At 44.8% G+C, this 21,527-nt stretch overlaps 1 protein-coding gene across 2 annotated transcripts in view; it reads right to left on the bottom strand.

Moving 5' to 3' along the window:
• LOC145352569 (kinesin-like protein KIF26A) overlaps nt 1-21,527 on the bottom strand; it is a 213,028-nt gene that overhangs the window by 39,787 nt on the left and 151,714 nt on the right. For both annotated transcript variants that reach the window (XM_080202601.1, XM_080202602.1), the window contains exons 6-7: nt 3,985-4,194; nt 3,589-3,682 (exon numbers count right to left, since the gene is read on the bottom strand). In XM_080202601.1, coding sequence (XP_080058727.1) covers nt 3,589-3,682; nt 3,985-4,194 — 304 coding nt within the window. The remainder of the gene's footprint in view (nt 1-3,588; nt 3,683-3,984; nt 4,195-21,527) is intronic.

Below are 21,527 nucleotides of genomic sequence, written 5' to 3'. Positions count from 1 at the left end.
GGAATAAGGGGTGCCCCTTGAGAAGCCCAAGCCTGGCTCCCTGGCATGGGCCAACTGACAGTGCCCAAGAGTCATCTTGGTACTGCCCACAGGGCATAGAGCAGTGCCAAAGGGACAGGACAAGAGGGGATAGGGCCGACCAGTGGGAGCGGGGAGGTCCCACTGCCACTCTGCATTCACGATCGATGTCAAAAGGGAGGAAGAAGGACACAGTGATTGGGCCTGGCCAGGAAGTGGGGACATTAGCACTTCCCCAGGGGAGGTCCAGGAGGCCAGTGATGGGAGGCTGGCCAGGGATCGGGGGGCCAGCAACGTAGAGCTATTGCACATGTGCCAATCTTGACACTGACAGATCAGCGCACATGCAGTGGCCCGCTCAGTACTATGCTGTTGGCCTCTCCAGTAGGAATAGGCCCCACCCCTGATTTTCAGAATGAATCTCGCTCGGGAACTCTGTGATGCATAGAGTGTGTTAGAAATCCATCCTGGAAATCTCGCTAAAAAAGCCAGTGGGAGTTTCACATGAGTTTTCACATAAATTGGAGAGTTAGAATTTTTTTGGAAGAATCCAGGCTCATTTCTCTACCCAAATTAGTCTACAACTCAATCTTCTGAACTAAGATCAGCTCCCACTACTGTACTGACGACTTCCTTACCCCCGTCACCTTCTCCTAGCTTCCTCACCTTCTGAAATGCCAAACACACAATAACAAGTGCAAGATTTCTGCAGAAATCCCCCTTCCCCCAGATTCCCAGGACCTGGAATAATATTCCTTTACAGACCAAATGAACAAGAAATAAAAACTTGCTGACAGGTTAAATCAACCTGATATATTGTTAAATATCCCCTTGATTACAAATTTCCACATGTCAAAAACAGAGGCAGTAGAGATCACCTTGCTGGGGAGGGGGTGGTGCAGGGGGTGGGGGGGGGGCGGGATGCAGTCGGTTGGTTGGTCGGAGGGAGGGCTACACCTGTGTGCGGATCACACACACCATTGGTCACATCACTTGGAACTCTGGGAATTGGCAGCTTAGTGTAGGTTCTAAAAAGATCCATGTTCAATAACGTAACTTCAGCCCCAATCTGAAATTAACCGAGAATCACACTAAGCAACACTGCTAGAAGGAATGGCCAGTCTGCACTGGACAGACTCAATGTTCCTGAAAACCTGGATGTCAAAATGATAGCCAGTGCAAATCCATCAGGAAAACATCATCCAGAATCCCACAGCCCTGTCTACAAGGTTCCCATTGGTTGTCAGGGTTAGAGTGGGATATTTGATATACTGAAAGGAAGACATGAAAAGCATGTTTACGTATCACGTAATTTTTATGCTTAAAAATTTGCAGTTGAAAATTCAGCAATAGATTTAAATGCTCATATATAATAAATAATTCATTTTCTGTTCAAGTCTCATTTCTGGTGTGCACAATTTGCATTTATATAGCACTTTTAACATAGTAAAAACATACACATGGAAGCAGATCCATTAATGCTGAGGGATAAGATGCAGATAAGGAACAGGAAGAAGCTAAAGATTGTTCCTTGGGGAGGTTCCAGAGGCAATGGTGCAGGAATGGAAAGAAAAGCCATTGCTCTGTTGACGCATAAAAGTGGCATCAACAAAAGACTCAGCTAGACAAAGGAGCAGAGGTATTTGAGGAGCAGGTATGACAAGTATGTCAAAGTCTGTAGCGATGTTCAGCAGGAATAGGAAGGTGAATGCACTATGTTCACAGTCACAGAGGACGTGATTGGTAACGTTAGTCTGGGATGTTTCAGTGATGTGGCAGAAGCAGTAATCTGACTGGAGAAGTTCCAGCACAGAGCTCAAGAAAAGTGGCCGCACGTTTAGTAGGTGAGGCCCTGGTGAGGAAACATAGTTGGTAATGGTGCTGTAAAAAGAACAAGGATGGTGTTTTTGAGGAGCGGTGAAGATGTTGAAAGGATTGGCATAGTACCTGGGGAAAGAAAACCATTTCCAGTGTCATGCAGTAAAGATTGGGTGGTCAGGAGTCGAGTGAAAATCAGGTCCAGGGTCAGGGCCTGGAACTTGGCATAGGCAGCCTAAGGAGATTTGCCATGGTAGTCAAGCAGAGACGGCTAAACTTATGTTATCAATCTTGGTGACGAAGATGTCTTCAAGCTCTTTGCATATTATGTAAGATGGAGGGGATAAGGAAAACGGTGCAAGGTGTCAGTTGATGGTGGAGAAATAATGCTGGGATTATCTTTGCATGGTGACCTTCAGCACAGGGTAGCTTTAGCAGGGGATTGAGAGCCCCAATAACAGGATAATACATTCCCGCTGACTCTGACAGGCCCACTGCCATTTTACACTAAATTAAGCATTGATTGGCAGCAGGTAGGACTTCAATCCCACTTTGGAGAGCTGTCAGCCAATCACTCCACAGCCCTTCTGAGGACACCACTGCAATGGCCAGAAGAGGTACTGCTGTGCCATGCTGGAGCCTATGCTGCAAGACCACATAAGCTGAGTACCAGGACTCGAGGGCGGGACAGGGTGCAATCTTGGTATTGGGCAATAGGCCTGGGGGAGGGAGGGAGGGAGAAATGGACCTCCCAGGTCCCTGCGGGCCCAAATCGAAAGGAGCCTTCAGAAGCCCGTCAGCCTAAAAACGGAGGAAGGTGGGAATGGCCCTTCAATAGCCATTAAAGAATCATAGAATCCCTGCAATACAGAAGGAGGCCATTCGGCCCATTGGGTTTGTACCTACCACAATCCCGCCCAGGCCCTATTCCCATAACCCCACACATTTATCCTATTAATCCCGCTGATATATAGCATAGCCAATTAGCCTAACCCACACATCGTTGGACTGTGGGAGGAAGCCCACGCAGACACGGGGAGAATGTGCAAACTCCACACAGTCACCCAAGGCTGGAAGTGAACCTGGTTCCCTGGCGCTGTGAGGTAGCAGCGCTAACCATTGTGCCACCCGTAGGGCCTTAATAGGAGCACAGATGGTCTTGTGGTCTGAGGTCCTGCCCGCCCCACTGTGAAACTACATCAGGATCAGGGCGGGCAAGATCTCAGAAGAATCTCGTCCATGCAATTTTACATTTCTCCCTCCTCCACTGCCTCGGAACCTGCCTGGGGAGAGGATATGTAAAATTCTGCTGGTGAAGGTGAATGAATGGTTGAGCAAACTCGGAGCTGCAGAAGCATTGTGAAGAATGGCGAAAGTTGAGAGATTGAAAGTGTTTTGGGGCAAAGAGTTTGTTTTTTCTGGGGCTGGAGCAAGAGAAGTGAGACTGGAAGGGTAGCGTGGGTGGGGAATGGTCAACATTTAAACATTGCAAGGAAGTCCTGGTATCTTAAAGGAAAGCAGCACATGGCAAAAATGGGAAATCTAATTCTAACTGCTGTACTTTAAATCTTCCCACTGTCTTATTAACATTTCAAGAAATGATTATAGAAACCGAATTCAGTGAGTCTACTCCGTAATTGAAAAGGAAATTCTGATCCAGTCACATGCTATCAGGTTTATTGTTACAATAGCTGACAGCGTGTAATTACCAGGTTGACATTGTAATTAACAGTAACAAATTTGGGAGCTTACCAAGCTTGACATGACCAAAGCAAAATATGCAGCCATCTGCGCCATTCACAACAGACTGAATGACTTCTGCCACTGTTCCTGAGCAGACTTCAGCCTAGAAATGTTTAAGATAAGCAAATAAAACACATTCACTGATTGTCGTGTGCACATAGAGTCTCTGCAGTGCAGAAGGAGGCCAACACTGACAACAATCCCACCCAGGCCCTTTCCCCGCAACCCCACGCACTTACCCTGCTAACCCCTCTAACCCACGAATCCCAGGACGCCAAAGGGCAATTTAACATGGCCAATTAACCTAACCTGCACATTCTTGGACTGATGAGTCAAAATTAATAAAACATTAATACAAGCCAGTAATTTGGAACTATTGACTTTTTTCCCTCCACTTCCACTCACTTGTGAGGCATCTTGGGTAAAAACTGCATCAAACGCAAACATTTTTGGAGCAGCAACAGCGGTCCGTCTGTGGGCAGAACTGAAATGACCGCTCACTGAGGGGTCATACAGGGTTATTTGCTTTTTGCGAGAGTCCACTTTCAGGAAAGACATCGATTCTGATGTATCATTGGCTCCTTGGGAAGGACAAATCCGTACCATCACCTTCACCTGAAAGAAAACAACAATCAGTTTACTTCCTACAATCAGCTTTGGACAAGAAACTGGTTTTGGTTTTCACAGATTCCCTACATTGTGGAAGGAGGCAATTCATTGAGCCTGCACTGTCCACAATTCCACCCAGACCCTATCCCTGTAACCCCACATATTTACACTGTATTCCCCCTTGACACTCAGGGGCAATTGAGCATGGTCAATCAATCTAACCCAAGCATCTTTTGAGAAAACTGGAGCACCTGAAGGAAACCCACACAGGCATGGGGAGAATAAGAACATAAGAACATAAGAAATAGGAGCAGGAGTAGGCCATCTGGCCCTTCGAGCCTGCCCCGCCATTCAATAAGATCATGGCTGATCTGTCGTGGCTCAGTTCCACTTTCCCGCCCTCTCCCCATAACCCTTAATCCCCTCTCTTATCAAAAACCCATCAACCCGCTTCTTAAAAATATTTAGCGAGGCAGCCTCCACCACTTCAACGGGCAGAGAATTCCAGAGATTCACCACCCTTTGAGTGAAGAAGTTCCTCCTCAACTCCGTTCTGAACTGCCCCCCCTTTATCTTGAGGCTGTGCCCCCTAGTCCTACTGTCTTTTTTGAGCGGGAAGAGTCTTTCCACCTCTATCCTATCCATCCCATTCATCATCTTATACGTCTCAATGAGATCTCCCCTCATTCTTCTAAACTCTAACGAGTACAAGCCTAGTTTATTCAGCCTCTCCTCATAGTTCAACCCCCTCAACTCCGGTATCAGCCTAGTAAACCTCCTCTGCACTCCCTCCAAGGCCAAAATATCCTTGCGCAGGTGCGGCGCCCAAAACTGCACACAGTACTCCAGCTGCGGCCTCACCAATGCCCTATACAGCTGCAGCAAGACCTCCCTACTTTTATATTCAATCCCCCTCGCTATGAAGGCCAGCATCCCATTCGCCTTCCTGACCACCTGCTGCACCTGCAGGCTGGGTTTTTGCGACTCATGCACAAGGACCCCGAGGTCCCTCTGCACCGTCGCCTGCTGCAGTTTTTCGCCACGTAAGTAATAGTCCTTCCTACCATTCTTCCTACCAAAGTGGACCACCTCACACTTGCCAACATTAAATTCCATTTGCCATTTCCTGGCCCATTCGCCCAGCCTATCTAGATCCTTCTGCAGACTCTCCACACCCTCCGCACAATTTGCCTTTCCCCCAATCTTGGTGTCATCAGCAAATTTCGACACCCTACACTCGGTTCCCTCCTCCAGATCATCTATATAAATGGTAAATAGCTGAGGCCCCAGCACCGACCCCTGGGGCACCCCACTAGTCACCAACCGCCAATCCGAATAGCACCCATTGACCCCCACTCTCTGCCTCCTATTTGACAACCAATCCTCTATCCACGCTAACACCCTACCCCCAACTCCATGTCCTCTGACCTTCTGCAGTAACCTCTTGTGAGGTACCTTATCAAACGCCTTCTGAAAATCCAGAAAGACCACATCCACCGGCTCTCCTCTATCCACCACCCTAGACACATCCTCATAGAACTCCAGTAAATTGGTCAGACACGACTTCCCTTTAATGAAACCGTGTTGCGTCTGCCCTATCAAGCAATTCCCTTCAAGATGCCTCGCAATTTCCTCCTTAATGACGGATTCTAACATTTTACCTACCACAGACGTTAAACTAACCGGCCTGTAATTCCCCGCCTTTTGCCTGGCACCCTTCTTAAACAACGGCGTAACATTAGCCGTTTTCCAATCCTCCAGCACTTCCCCGGAATCCAGCGACGTCTGGAAAATAACCATCAAGGCATCCACTATCACCTCCGCCATTTCTTTCAGAACCCTCGGATGCATTCCATCCGGTCCTGGGGACTTGTCCACAATCAGCCCCTCCAGTCTGTCGCGCACCACCTCTCTAGTAACAGTAATGTCATTAAGACCCTCCAGTCCTACCACCTTTCCATCGCTAACACCCGGCAAATTATTCACGTCCTCCTCCGTGAAGACAGAAACAAAAAAGTTATTTAAGACCTTAGCCATATCCCCATCCCCTACCACTAGGTCCCCTTTCTCATCCGCTAAGGGACCAACGTTCACCCTAGCCAGCCTCTTCCTTTTTATATATTTATAAAAACTCTTGCTATCCTTTTTTATATTAAGTGCTAGCCCAGCTTCATAGCTTCTTCTACCCTCCTTTATCAACTTTTTTGTCAATCTTTGTTGACATTTAAACCTTTCCCAATCCTCTTCTCGCCCACTGCTCTTAGCTACTCTAAATTCCTCCGCTTTTAATTTAACACTTTCCTTCACCTCCTTCGTTATCCACGGCTTATTACCTCTCTTCCTACTGTCCTTTTTAACCATCGGAATAAATTTCTGCTGAGCACCAAGAAAGATCTCCTTAAAGATCCTCCACTGCTCCTCAGCAGACCTACCTTCCAACGCGCTCCCCCAGTCCACATTCGCCAATTCTTCTCTCATCCTACCATACTCCCCTCTATTCAAACAAAGGACACGTGTCCGGGAACCCACTTTCTCCTCCTCCATCTGCAACAGAAACTCCACCATACAATGATCACTCTCTCCAAGAGGATCCTTCACCTCAAGGTCCCTAATTCTACCCGCCTCATTACATAGCACCAGATCCAAGATAGCTCGCTCCCTCGTCGGCTCCAACACACACTGTTCCAGGAAACTATCCCGGCAGCATTCCAAGAACTCCTCCTCGAGCCCACCTCGTCCAACATGGGTCGACCAATCAATATGCAGATTGAAATCCCCCATAACTACTGCCGTCCCATTCCTGCACGCCGCACTTATTTGCGCGTTAACAGCCCGCCCCACCTCCAGATCATTATTCGGGGGCCTATAGACGACACCCACCAGCGTCTTCCTCCCTTTGCTGTTCCTAATCTCCACCCACAACGATTCCACGTTCTGCTCTTTGGCTCCGATATCATCCCTTGCTACCACCTTGATGCTGTCCTTAATCAGCAGAGCTACGCCACCCCCTCTTTCCTCCTGCCTATCCTTCCTAAACACTTGATAGCCCTGTACATTCATCTCCCAGTCCCTGTCACCTTGCAGCCACGTCTCTGTAATGGCCACCAGATCGTATCCATTTGTGTCGATCTGCGCCACCAGCTCATCCACTTTATTCCGAATGCTTCGTGCATTCAGATAAAGCGCTTTCATCCCAGCCTTCTTCTGGACCCTATTTGCCGTAACGCCACCACTTGGGGCATCCTCAGCCTCTTCCCTTACCTGTACCCTATCCTTAACTGTAGACCTCCTAACATCACCTACCCTCGCACCCTCCCTGTGCAGACTTCACCCAGACAGTGGCCTGAAGCTGGAACTGAACCCGGGTCTCTGGCGCTGAGAGGCAGCAGTGCTAACCAGTGTGCCACTGTGCCATCAATTGTAGGCAGGCAGATCCAGAAACAAATATTTCAAAGGTCATTCTCCTACAAAGATCAGAATTTTAAAAACGTGAACTCCAGACCTAGCCTGAGGTTCACTTGTCACACATTTGGTTTTAAATCCCAAGTGTGTGGGCAGGTGATCCCAATACTTCATGTGCAGCAAGTGCTGATACTTCATGCAATGAAAAGAAGATACACGGTTGGGTGGTGTGCTCCGTTGCTAATTATGTTCTACGTGCTCTCTTCGTGAAGAGGAAAGGCCGTGATCTTCCAGCACAGCTGAATAGCATTCACCAGGGCACCAAACACCATAAGTGGCACATGAATCATTCAGCAACCCTGATCCACTCACTCCACAGTCATCATGCAGCGATGTAGATGAAACATCGCAAGGTGGGGAGCACAGGTGATGAAGGGAACACAGCTGCGTCCGTTGCTAAGGGGACGTGAACAGTCCTGCAGTATATGTCAATGCTTCTTTTGCATTGCCTCAGGATGCACACTGCCAGTGTGCCTGCTTTTCAATAGGGGACTTTAGGACTCCTGCACAATGTCAAGAAGACACTTGGGTCCACAGCCTGCCTTTCAGAACGGGCAACGTTAATAGTAACTGCAGTCGTAGTGATTTACACAGGTCATGGACACCTCCCATGTCACTGCTGTTGTGGATGCTTTAAAGCCCACACTTCAAAAAGCAACCATGGTTGACTTTGACTCTCAAACAGTGCATTCAATTAACAGGATGGGGGTTGAAAGACCTCATCCACATGCATCATAGAATACTAAAACTGATCCAAAGATGTGCCGGTTAGGTTGATTGGCCATGCTAAATTGACCCTAGTATCAGAAGGATTAGCAGCGCAAATATGTGGGGTTACAGGAATAGGGCCTGTGGATTGTGGTTAGTGCAGACTCAATGGGCTGAATGGCCTCCTTCTGCACTTTGGGGATTCTATGATCATTGCGCCTCATACAGCGAAGATCTCTGACTGTAGCATGTGAGCAGAGGCACAAGAAAACTTAAGTGACAATAGTGGTAGTTTTGAACTAATACATAACCTTCCTACAGCATAGCTAACACTTGAGCATCTATACACGGAGTTTTTACCACTGTTGTAGCATTAATATAATAGTTCCAAGCTGCCCACCATTCAATTGCCATGGCAATAGAACATTAGTCCCTCAGGCTTAGGAGCACAGAAGTGAGAGACATGTGGACACACAGTACATACAAATTAACAAATCATCAAGGTACTTAAAAAAAGATCAGTAAGGCAATTGAAAACTCACACGAGAAACATTGAACCATCACATGTAGTCAGTCGCTAAATTAAATTCTGTCACTTGTAATGCACCTTGCAATCTCATTAGAGGGTAGACAAACACAGATAAAAATGCAGACAACATAACTAGAATTAATCGCAATTGTGTGATTCTATTTTGTAAATCTCAAAGTTATACTGGAGAAATGCAGAACTCTGCCCAGTGAGTATGTCCCACACCTACTTGCCCCACTGCAGTAGCTCACCTCTACCTTCCACTCTTTGCTAAATCTCTTTATTGAAGTCCATGGCGAAGTCTCAATTTGGGACAATATTCTGCAAGAGGCAGCATACTGGTGGAATGAAGCTTAATGAAGGTGATCAATATTGGAATGACTTCCTCCAGCCAATGTAAATATCTGAAACATTGCTTTAATATTTCAATGTCACTCACTGATGATATAAAAGGTGGAGATGCCAACATTGGACTGGGGTGGGCACAGTAAGAAGTCTCACAACACCAGGATAGAGTCCAGCCAGTTTATTAGGAATCACAAACTTTCAGAGCGCTGCTCCTTCAGGATCAGTGCTCTAAAAGTTCGCGATTCCAAATAAACCTGTTGGACTTTAACTGGTGTTGTGAGAGTTGATTCTAATGTACACAACCTTTGGTGGTATACAGCAATTGTGAAGATATATCAGCCGTGGTTGCACAGTGTATTCTATCTGTTCAAGATGCTACGATTCCTCTTCCTTCAATGATCCTCTGCCATGTTTAATTGTGCTTAATTGATTCAGTCATAATGAAACAGCAAGCGCACAAGAAGTGTGAGTTATTTTCTGGCAGGGGTCACATACCATTTGAATATGGACCACTTGATAACCATTCTTATTTAGGTAATCTACAAAACTGTTGGTAGATTCATTAATGTACTTTGAGAGTGTAATTTGTTAAAACTCCCTCTGCTGCTGCCAATTTTAATTACCTCTGAAATTGAAGAATGGATGGTAAAACCATGGATTCCTCTGGGCATTTGGAAGGATCTTATTGCATTAGGCCGGGAGGACATGGCCAACCTTCCCTACCAGTCGTGTAGCATAGATGCTTATCTTCCCCCAGGGTCTTTGTATCGACTAGTTGCACAGCTCAGTTCCTCTGGCTTTAAGCCTAACAAAGTCCTGCTCCCCTACTGTACCTAGCTGACTGTGTGGAGCAGTGTAACACACTGTAGTTTCTTCTGTTTTCTGGTCTCCAACTGCTTTCCTTGCATTCTTCAATAAAAGATACTTGCTAATGGTTACAATAGCAATATTCTGCAGTTGCATATAGAACTTCCACATACACTTCTATGCCATGCTGTTACTTCCAGCCTTTTGCTTACCAGCTGCAATCCAAAGTTAAGGATATATTTCTTTGTTTCCCTGCTCCACCCTAGACAGTTGTTTGTCATGGATCTTACAAAAAAGCGATTTTCATTTTAATTTGCTAACGGGAATTACAGTTTATAGATTGTATTGGTATCTTCAATCAGGACTTTTGAAAATAAAATTCCTAGGAAATGATGTTGGCCAGGATTCTTTCACAGGCACAGAGTGGCACAGTGGTTAGCACTACTGCCTCACAGCTCCAGGGACCGGGGTTTGATTCCCGGCTTAGGTCACTGTGTGTGGCGTTTGCACATTCTCCCTGTGTCTGTGTGGGTTTTCTCCGGGTGCTCTGGTTTCCTCCTACAGTCCAAAGATGTGAGGGTTAGGTTGATTGCCATGCCAAATTGCCCCTCAGGTGTCAGGGGGACCAGCAGAGTAAATATGTGGCGTTCTGGTGATAGGGACTAGTTGGGATTGTTGTGAGTGCAGGCTCAATGAGCCGAATAGCCTCTTTCTGCACTGTAGGGATTCTATTCTAGGTGGGAAAACGGGAGCTTTTCCTGCCCATTTTTTGGGCATATTAATGGAACGAATCTCCGGTGCTCTGAGTGCCTCGGGGGGGGGTGGGGGGGGGGGGTGAATCATGTCGACAAGTGGGAGGTGGGGCCTCAACCCGCTTGAGAGGCCGGTAGCATAGTGCTGAGTGGGCCACTGTACATACGTCAGCTTATCAGTGGGGAGACTGCCACATACACGCTGCCTACCACCGCCGCCCCCCCCACCCCCACCATCAGCCGCCTGATCGCTGGCCTACCAATTGCTTCCCAACACCCTCCCCCTCTGATTGCCAGCTGACCCCCGCGATCGCGGACCATCTTCTACCCCCTGCCCAGCCCCGATCTCCCCACCATGTGCAGCCTCCTCCCTCCCTCCCTCTCCCATTGCACCTCCTCCCACCGATCCCATTGCAGATTGTGCAGCGGTGACCCCGCCAACACCACCACCGATCAGCGCCCCCGTAAACCCCGCCATTCATTATGCCACGCCCCCTCTGGCTCCACCCCTGGTTGTGCCAGGCTGGCACTGCCAGTGTGTGGGGCTGGCACTGCCCAAGGACACATACCCTGGCCCCCAACCTCTAGGAGTGGCCTCAATGTCTTCTGTCACCACCAGCACAGTGATCGCATCTGATCCCCTTTGATGGGGACCAATTTTAATCCCCACTGGTTGGAACCTCTCCTGGTGGGAGGCAATGACACCAGCAGGCCTGGAAACCACCGTCCTGAGCTTGCTAATCATGCAGAAATGGCAATTTCAATATGCTAATCAGCCTTACACCCATTTTAGGCATGGGGCTGATTATGTCTAAAAATATAGTCATGTTGCAGGCCCCCCCCCACTGATATCGCCAGGCCTGCTGCACTACTCGGTTGGGATGATCCCAGCCATTAAGTTGGTAAGACAGTGGTTGGTAACAATCATTTGTCAGTAAATACAAAGTAAACAAACACTCAAGAAATCTTGTCCAACATTCCTCTGTGGAAACCCTTGGAACTATAACATTAAATAGAGTGGCACAGCAGTTTGCACTGCTGCCCCACATCACCAGGGGCCCGGGGTTCAATTCTAGCCTTGGGTGACAGCGTGGAGTTTGCACGTTCTCCCTGCACCTGCATGGGTTTCCTCCGGGTGCTCTGATTTCATCCCACAGTCTAAAAGATGTGCTCAATAGATGGATTGGCCATGCTAAATTGCCCTTTGGTGTCCCAAGATGTGCAGGTTAGGGAGATTAGCGGGGTAAATGTGTGGGATTGTGGGGGTAGGGCAGGATAAGATGCTCTGTTGGAGAGTCAGTGCAGAATCAAAGGGCTGATTGGCCTCCTTCTGCACTGTAGGGATCCTATGCATCTTCTGATGACCCAATTTTTCCGGTCCAAAAATCATGCTTTTGTATATATCCAGCGCATAAGTTGCCAGCCCCCCTTCTTAGTCACATGTCATACTCACATTATTAGTCATTATCAATTTTTCACCCCAATGAGGGGATATTTTACTTACAGGGGCCGAATGAAAGGGATCCAGCAGTTAATACAGGCTGTGTTATGGAAATACGACTGAGCTTACAACACACACCTACAGAGCAGGCCCCTTGTGGCAAATATACAGAGGGTGGGCACTCATCCACACACACTTTTATACTCAGTGTCCAAGTTGAACCCCATATGTGGAGGGATTTTGAGGCTTCAAAAAGGTTAAGTTATACATTAGCATTTACTGTACTTGGCAGATCTCTTCGGACAGACTGGGATGATTTTACTTTCACCAATTGTACAGATGGAAACAATCTTTCAGTAACTCTTCCCCCAACACCTCTTCCCAGCCCCTGCTTTGCAAACTTCCCACAGAGAAAACAGGCAAGGAATAAATTCCTGGGAATCCTACAATTAACACGTAAACAAAGCGCAGATGAAGGACATCAGTATCGCTCAAATACCTTGCGCACTCCACCTTTTCACCACTACCTGCACTCAGCATCTGTGTCTCATCCCAGGCAAAGATTTCCACTTCGACCCCACTGTAAAGGGACAGACCTCGAAACTAAGCAAACCTTCAAGCAGCTAGTGTGAATGAACAAGAACCTTGGAAATGGCAGATCCAAGGCTTTCCCTACCCATAAAAACTGAATGAGGTCAGGCATGTAATTCACAGGATTTTGCGCAAACATGCAGTTGCTGGGGCTGAATGGAATGATTAGTGTATACGCTGAAATGCCATGTTTATATACCATTCCAATTTACTCTTGTGTTAATTATAATTTTAAATTTATTTTGCTGATGTATTATGGTCTAGTCTTTAACTAAATAAACGACCGAGTGATTCCCTGCACTAATGATTTTTGTTTCATCTAGTTTCTGGTACATTTCTTTTGGAGCTGCTACAAACAACTCAACACTGACTGCGGGAAACTGATAAGGAATTCAATCTTGTGCAATAAAGATCAACACATTGAAACCATAATTATTATGCCTCCCACATGTACCTTGATAACAACCACTGACCATTCTGATAATAGGTTCATTTTGCCCAGTACCCAAAAGGATTAAGTACACATACATTCTGCAGTCAGACAATGAGCTTATTACGCAGCTACTCACAGACCTTCAGACTGGGACTTTTTAGCAAGGAAAGTATTGTATTTAATTAACCTCAAATTAATACTGCTGTGAATCCCACTGATGAGATCCAACATTATTGCACCACAGTGTAAATCACATTATATAGGTCTCACTTCAGAGACAATTTTACTGTGCACTTAATTGGTACTGATAGATGCGTATGACTTTACAAATTAATTTGCTCATTCTTGTACTTAAATCTTCATTGTTTGTGTGCACAGCAACTTTTGGGGCAAAATTCTGTCTTAATTTTTGCAGAGACAATTTAAGCATTATACACACCATTAGAAAGAGTTCAGCAATGGCAGAGAAGATTAATCCCTATTTAATTTGCACTTTTTTGAATAGTAGTGTTGCAACCAGCAATCAGCCACGTTGGAGAGAATATAGATTACTGATTTACAGGTAATAATCATTGTCATAATCATTTGATGTTTGTATTGTACTCAGAATGGAATGACACCATAATGAACCATTTATACTCAGTATCTGTACTTCCACAGTTCCTCTATAGTAAAAGAGTAAAAAAGTAAAAGAGTAAAAAAGTAAAAGAGTAAAAAAGTAAAAAAGTAAAAGAGTAAAAAAGTAAAAGAGTAAAAAAGTAAAAGAGTAAAAAAGTAAAAGAGTAAAAGAGTAAAAGGAATTTCACATTAAAAGGAATATTTACAAACAGTACAAATCTTTTGCAGATTTTCTTCTAACTGATCAATTTCTAAATGTCCAGCTCCACCTTTCTGTTTCTAAGCAGCTGTTTGTGAGCTTCCTCAAAAGGTTCATTAACCATGAGACCATAAAAACACCGAACATGGAAAGGCACTGATTGTACATTGGAAGGAGAAAGAAAGAAAGTTAGCCAACCTCTTTTCTCTTATTCTCCATCACTGAGATCCCTACAAAAAGTGCACTTGTGTGGGCTGAAGTAAATGGTTGGATCAGGCTCAGCTGTGACGTCCTCCAAACTCTACTCACTGTCAAGTCTACCGTAAGGGGCTGGATTTTGTCAGAGTAGCAGTGATCCTGAGGCTGGGCCAGAAAACCAGGGGCAACACCCCCACTTCTTTAGCATTTGGGTTAACCCCGGTCAGATTTGCTGGCAATCTAGTAGCTCAGGGATGGCCTTTTGGGCCCCTGTTCCTTTAAAGAATGAGAACTTACCACCAAAAGCTACTGGCCCTTCAGTCCCAGCCAGTGTTACTGGGAGTGGTGACTATTATTGGGACTGTACACAACCAGGGGATTTAGGCATAGACACAACCCTTGAAGCAAGGTGATTGGAGTTTGGGGGGGGAGGCGGGTGGTGGTCACTGGGGTGAATCAGACAGACCCCAAGTGAGTGGGGGAGGGAGGGCAGCTGATTAGTGAGGGCAGGAGGGCATTTTACCATGAGGGCGATCATTGCTACCTTCTATGGGTCAAAGAGCTCCTGATTAGGAGGGTCTATCCCTCACGCCTTTAGGGAGGCTGCAGGCTTCATCAGGATCTGCAGGTAGCAGAGGGCCTACTTGCTGCTGGCATGACAATGCACTTAATTGGTTGTTTAAGTGGCATGACTGGCATCAGGGCAGGAGGCTGTCCTCCATGTTCCAAACCAAAGCAATGGTGCCAGGAGGGCTACAGGCACTCCACCCCTAACCTCTCTCCTGAACTTTTAGGCCTCCTCCCACCTTCCAGCCTACTGTTATAGGCCCCATAATACTCAACCCAAGGACTTCCATGATTTGAGAAAGTGGCAGGCACATCACCACCTTTTCAACTAGAATTAGAGATGGACAATAAATGCAGTCCTTGTCAGCTTTGATCACATTCCAGGAAGAAAATAATGATTTTATCACAGCCAGAAGAAGTCTGCTGTAATTGGAACTGTAGTAGCTATGGAATATTAGGTACAAGAATCTTCCATTACAGGGAGTATTTAGCAGAGGTGAAGGTTTTGTGAATGGAATATTTAACAATTATGATAATACTGTAACTAAGGTCTCATTTCCAATTAAGTAAAATAATTCTCTCAAACCAGAAAATTCCTGACTCAAGCTCCAGTAGGTACAGAGTTAGCTGGTTTCTGCCTGGATAGCTAAAATGTTCTAATCAACATCTGCACTCCACTGCTAATCCACATACACTGACCCCGTCTGGAAACTGCTCAATGTGAACATTTGGTGAAAACGCAGTTAGGTACAGCTACAATATCTTTAAAAGATCAAGGTACCTGCTGAAGCTCATTAGATTGGTTCACACACAAGAATAGCGTTTTGAATGAGATACTGGTTGGTGGTCTGTCTCACTGGCTTCAAGAGGGAGAAAAGGATGCATGTGCCGAAAACCTTGAATAAAATGTTTATTCATACCTTCTCAGCCTCTCTCCTAGTCTACTGTTTCGCCTTCTGTCTTTCTCCATTTTAATGTTACGTACGAACATCTTTCTGCTCCTTCATATTTCTCATTCTTCCTGGGCAGCATGGTGGCACTGTGGTTGACACTTTTGCCTCTCAGTACCAGGGACCCAGGTTTGAGACCCCAGCTTGGGTCACTGTCTGTGTGGGGTCTGCACATTCTCCTTGTGTTTGCATGAGTTTCCTCCGAGTGCTCCGGTTTCCTCCCACAGCCCAAAAGACGTGCTAGTTAGGTGCATTGGCCATGCTAAATTCTCCCTCAGTGTACCCTAACAGGGGCCAGAATGTGACAACTGGGGGATTTTTACAGTAACATCACTGCAGTGTTAATGTAAGCTTGCTTGTGCCACTAACAAATAAACTTAAACCTTGTTGCATGATTATTATTGGCAGGGAGTGTACGGGAACATTTCTCTCTTTACCTTCCTTGTGCAGGTCTCTCAAAATTCTCCTGCCCACCTTATCCACGCAAGACTTCCCTTTCACCCCACTCAGAATAACTGGTTTCACTGCTGATTCAAAACTTGTATGGGAAGTTTCAAATTACTTTCTCGTCATCTGATATGTAAAAGGCTATTTACAACCTCCAGAACTAGTTAGTCCATGTGCAGTCAAAAGACAGAAACTGGATCAGAATCATACCATCCCTCAGGTAATGGGTTAAGTCTTTCTCTTTAGGTATGATTAGACAGACAACAAAGAGTAAGTGAGTGTGTGTGAGAGAGAGAGAGACAGAAAGAGAAGGCCCTCATTGTGTTTCTCTTTCAGTTACAAAGGCAAGCAAACTATAAACATCAGCACAGAGTTTTGGCATCTGAATAGGGGAAATTAATCATTCATAGAAGCTACAGTACAGAAGGAGGCCATTTGGCCCTTCAAGCCTGCAACGACAACAATCCCACCCCAGGTCTTATCAGTGTAACCCCTCAGGTTTACCCTCCTCGTCCTATCCCCCAACCCCACAGATTTACCCTCCTCGTCCGATCCCCCTAACCCCTCAGATTTACCCTCCTAGTCTCCCTGACACCAAGGGGCAATTTATCATGACCAATCAAGCTAATCCGCACATCTTTGAAATGTGGGTGGAAACGGAAGCACCCGGTGGAATCCCACACAGACATGGAGAGATCGTGCAAACTCCACACAGACAGTGAGCAAGGTCAGAGTCAAACCTGGGTCCCTGGCACTGTGAGACAGCAGTGCTAACCACAGCGCCATCCCCAAATAATTGTTACACAATTACAAAGAACTGTAATTGTGATGGAATAAACTCAAGGCCCAAGAACCAGGAAGGAAACATGACATTGATAACACATTTTAAAGATGTTAACTGTTGATGTTGACTTCCATTTTCAAGAGTATTTAATCAAGCCTTTCATTTTTTATCACAATAACCCTACCCCCAGACATTTACCTGAATCGCGTGCTTCCTCTCCAATTCATGTAGATCCCATTCCACCCCCTACTTCGTCTGTGTTCCTGTCCTTGACCTTGGGCTCCAGTTTTCCCACCCTCAGTCTCCTCTTTGCCTGACATCATTTCCGTTCCCCTGATCCCTCTGCCTGACATTTTCCCCTCTCTTCCACCATCCCCACCTCAGCCCATTGTCCCCTATCACCACCCTCCACCCAATGGTCGCAGTGCTGGTCTCTACATGGTGGCTCTGCCTCAACCCCCAAAGAATAATCCGCTAACAATGGAGGAAGCTAGTGAAGGGAGCAAGTACACACCATCCCGCACCAGTGTAGCGTCACTGGCTTTGCTGAGATACCTGAGCAGTGCTGCTTCAGGTAAGCTCTTCATAATGCACTCATTTGTGAGACCACATTTGGAATACTGTGTGCAGTTCTGGTCACCTCACTAAAAGGAGGATGTGGAAGCATTGGAGAGAGTGCAGAGAAGATTTACCAGGATGCTGCCTGCTTTGGAGGGTAGGTTTTATGAGGAAAGGTTGAGGGAGCTAGGGCCTTTCTCTTTAGACAGGAGGATGAGAGGCGACTTAGAGGTTTATAAGACGATGAGGGGGATAGATAGAATGGACGTGCAGAGACTATTTCCTGGGGTGGATGGAGCTGTTACTAGGGGGCACAACTATAAGGGTCATGGTGGGAGATATAGGCGGAATGTCCGAGGTAGATTCTTTACTCAGAGTGGTTGGGGTGTGAATGCACTGCCTGCTGTGATAGTGGAGTCGGACACTTCAGGAACTTTCAAGCGGTTATTGGATAGGCACATGGAACACACTAGAATGATGGGAAGTGGGATAGCTTGATCTTGGTTTGGACATAGCTCGGCACAACATTAAGGGCCAAAAGGCCTGTACTGTGCTGTATGTTCTATGTTTTCCAGTCAGCAGGTTTCCAATTTTGGGCCTCAATTTTCTGGTAGTTTGAAAGTGGCATCAAGTTAAGGGGTCGCCTGGCCTCCAGCAGCAATGATGTCATTGTGAAGGATAGCTAGCCAATCACATTTAAATATTCTCATTGACAGCAAACCAGAAAATTAAAAGCATGAATTATCCTACACTTTTAATTAAAACTTTTGGCAAGTGAAATAAGTGCATTATTATTAGATTAACAAAGAAGTTAATTTTTTTTAAATGTACTATATTGAAAATATAATTTAGTCACGTAGATATTTGACATTACACGAATATAAAAGTAGCTAAAAAGATCAGTAAGAGTGTTTGGCAGTAAATTTGATGTTCATATATCATTCAAATTCAAGATGTAACTTTTTCAAGGGCTTTTACATCAAGATTGCATGGATTTCTTTGGGATTACACTCTGGAGGGGACTTCAACAGTGCATCCTCTGAAACAGCGTAGATTACTCACAGCAACCTCTGAATTCCCATGCCACTCTTTATGGTGCAGACTCCCAAAGTTAATTTCAGCAGAGCAGTGATGGAAAATACTGACCATTGTATTAACACCATACCTTCAAGAAATGTATCGTAGTCATGTTTCTTGTACAGGTTATGTTCTATGCACTCAGCCATTTTGTCTGGATCCAGCAGCACTGTATCATTAATACAGCAACATAATGGATACATTTGTTTTAATTTGAACTAATGCAGGGCTTTTTTCCCCTGGGATATTGCAGAGGAGGCTTGAATAGGTTGGTTGACAGGTAAGGTCGTATAACTGGGTACAGCTGGGCTTTCATAGAGAACTCAAAAGGCAGCCTGCATTTTGGGATCTTTAGAGAGGTTACTTTCTCTTATCTCTTGTTCTGCCTGAAGAAGAGACTGTAATCTACTAACAAATAAGCATTTTTCCCTGAGATTCTACTGTTTGGGGGCAAATATTTCCCTTAAAGTTGCTGCGTGAGAATTAGAAGACAGGTCTCTTTCTGGATCCCTCTTCTGAGGTGTCAAAAGGCTGAAAATCTAGCATTTATGTAAGCATCTTTGGTTTCTCTGCTAACTGTTCTAAAGAAGGATTCATATCTATGAGGTTTACTGCTAAATTGGAACAGTAGAGATAGTTAGCTGTCATGAATTATATCTTGCCATGTTTAAGTATTTTAGTTGGTAAAAGCTATGTTAATTCTTTGTTATACTCTAACTGCACTCTTAAATAAAGTTTGCTTTGATATAAGTTTCTAGTGGGTCAGTTTAATCATACTTGGAATGAAACACCTTATACTCACCATAATAACATCATAGATCATAAAATATAAGAGCAGCATTAGGCCATTTGGCCCATCGAGTCTGCCTCACCATTCAATCATGGCTGATTATTTTGTCAACTCCATTTTCCCACCTTTTCCCTGTCATATTTGATCCCTTTACCAATCAATCAATCTCTGTCTTAAATGACCTGGCCTTCACAGCCTTCTGTGGCAATGAATTCCACACATTCTCCACCATCTGGCTGAAGAAATTCCTCCTCATCTCAGTTCTAAAGGGATCATCCCTTCAATGCCAAAATCAAACATAAAAGCTGAGGTCTAGGCTAACTTCATAAAATACCCTTGGAGTTTCTGATCTGGTCTTTAACACCATCTGCAAACTCCAGACCAATAAAACAAAGCTTTAGCATCAGCTCACAGGACATTGTAATTCTGTGCATTTGCTGAGAGAACACTATTTCAAGCGCCCTTGTAAATATATAATTAAAGACCCCTCACGTTGTTCCTCACCTCCGCTTTCAGTTAACAGTAATCTATTTTAATGATCATCTAATGGCTTCGATACAAACATTCAGCCAAATAATCATTATGGTGTCGCATGACAGAAACTTCCCACAGGCCATCTTGTCCTGAAATAATCTATACTTGGAAAAATCCCAAATGTTGCATTGATAGTTTGAAAAAAAATATAAAACCTGCTAACTTCCAGGAAACGTTAAATTTTTAACCAACCCTCCAATTAAAAAGGTGGGTGGCTTTGATTAATTTGCTTTGATTGTTGTTGATGTCATTATCTCGAATTCAAGAAGTATGCATCAAAAACCACACACCCTGAGAATATCTGTAACCTGAGCTCTGATTGGGGTATAATTATTCAATTGTAAAACGCAGCACTTCAAGAACTCACAAAACCGCAGCTTTATTACAGATTTTATCCCCCAAAGCTGTTGAGACACTACAGCTGTGAGTTTTATATTACCAGTGGTTAACTGGAAACCGTGATATCAAAAGGATGAAGTCAGCTACCTCTGACATCACCATCCTTGTGTCATTTACCTATCATTGGGAAATTACAGGTTGAAAGGACACAGTCTTCTGTGATCTGTATACTGTTATCATTGCTCAATGTTGTCTCTTTCTGTAACTAAGATGCAAACAAAGCACTCCAGTTCCTTATATCAGTAGCACCCTCAATTCAATTAAATCATAGAGAGTTTAGATGCGAGTACAAATTAAGTCATAGTTGAGTACCTGAATAATTACACCCTAAACAGAAAGCCCATTTCTCCAATCCTGTTACACACTAGTTTTATATAGCAGCTTGTTGTTGGTCAAGCGAAGTGTTGGAGTAATTCATTTCATGCGAGTTGAAATCGTTAAATTGCATAAGCCGCTTCACTGTTCTTAGATGGACTATTTCTGACACAAACTACGTTATAAAAAAGCTATTCAATAGCTTGTGTTCTTCTAATGAGAGAGTTTATATATGTCACATTTGCAAGTTTAATAGCTGCAACATCCTTGTCCCCTAGTAGTTACCTTATAAAGAAGCAGTCGAAGGCTTCTCACTGCACTCAAAAAAAGTAAAGGCATCAAACCTTACTGGCATCGACCCTTTTAAGCACATTTTGTGTCAGACTGGAGAGTTTAATTGCCTTTCTTTTTTGCCACATGTCTCACGTAAGAGGTCTCTGTCAGAAAAACTGACAGAAGCTTTGTAATTGTAAAGCACTTACTTGCTGTTCATAAGAGAGGCGCACCACTTCAAGACATTTGTTGAGCAGAGAGTTCAGAAAAGTGTTTTGAAAAAAAAAGACATCATCTACTGCATTAAAATAGTCCAAGAGAGGCATAATGAGATATACCCCAGCAACAGTACAGTCTCACAAATGCTTGATCTGAAAATATGCACATTAATCTCAGAAATGAATAAAACAGCTCTACAAAATGATCAATTAGAATTCTTCTTACACGTCTTCCATTAACCTGCCCTTGAATTTATTAACATATTATCAAGTGTGGATAAAGAAAAATGTAAAATCAAAATAGGTAGAAATAGCCAATTCACCAACAATGAGCTGTCTTT

Source organism: Carcharhinus amblyrhynchos, chromosome 14 (assembly GCF_965287045.1).
Source record: "Carcharhinus amblyrhynchos chromosome 14, sCarAmb.v2.hapA, whole genome shotgun sequence".
NCBI lineage: Eukaryota > Metazoa > Chordata > Chondrichthyes > Carcharhiniformes > Carcharhinidae > Carcharhinus > Carcharhinus amblyrhynchos.
This window is presented reverse-complemented; position numbering and strand designations above follow the sequence as displayed.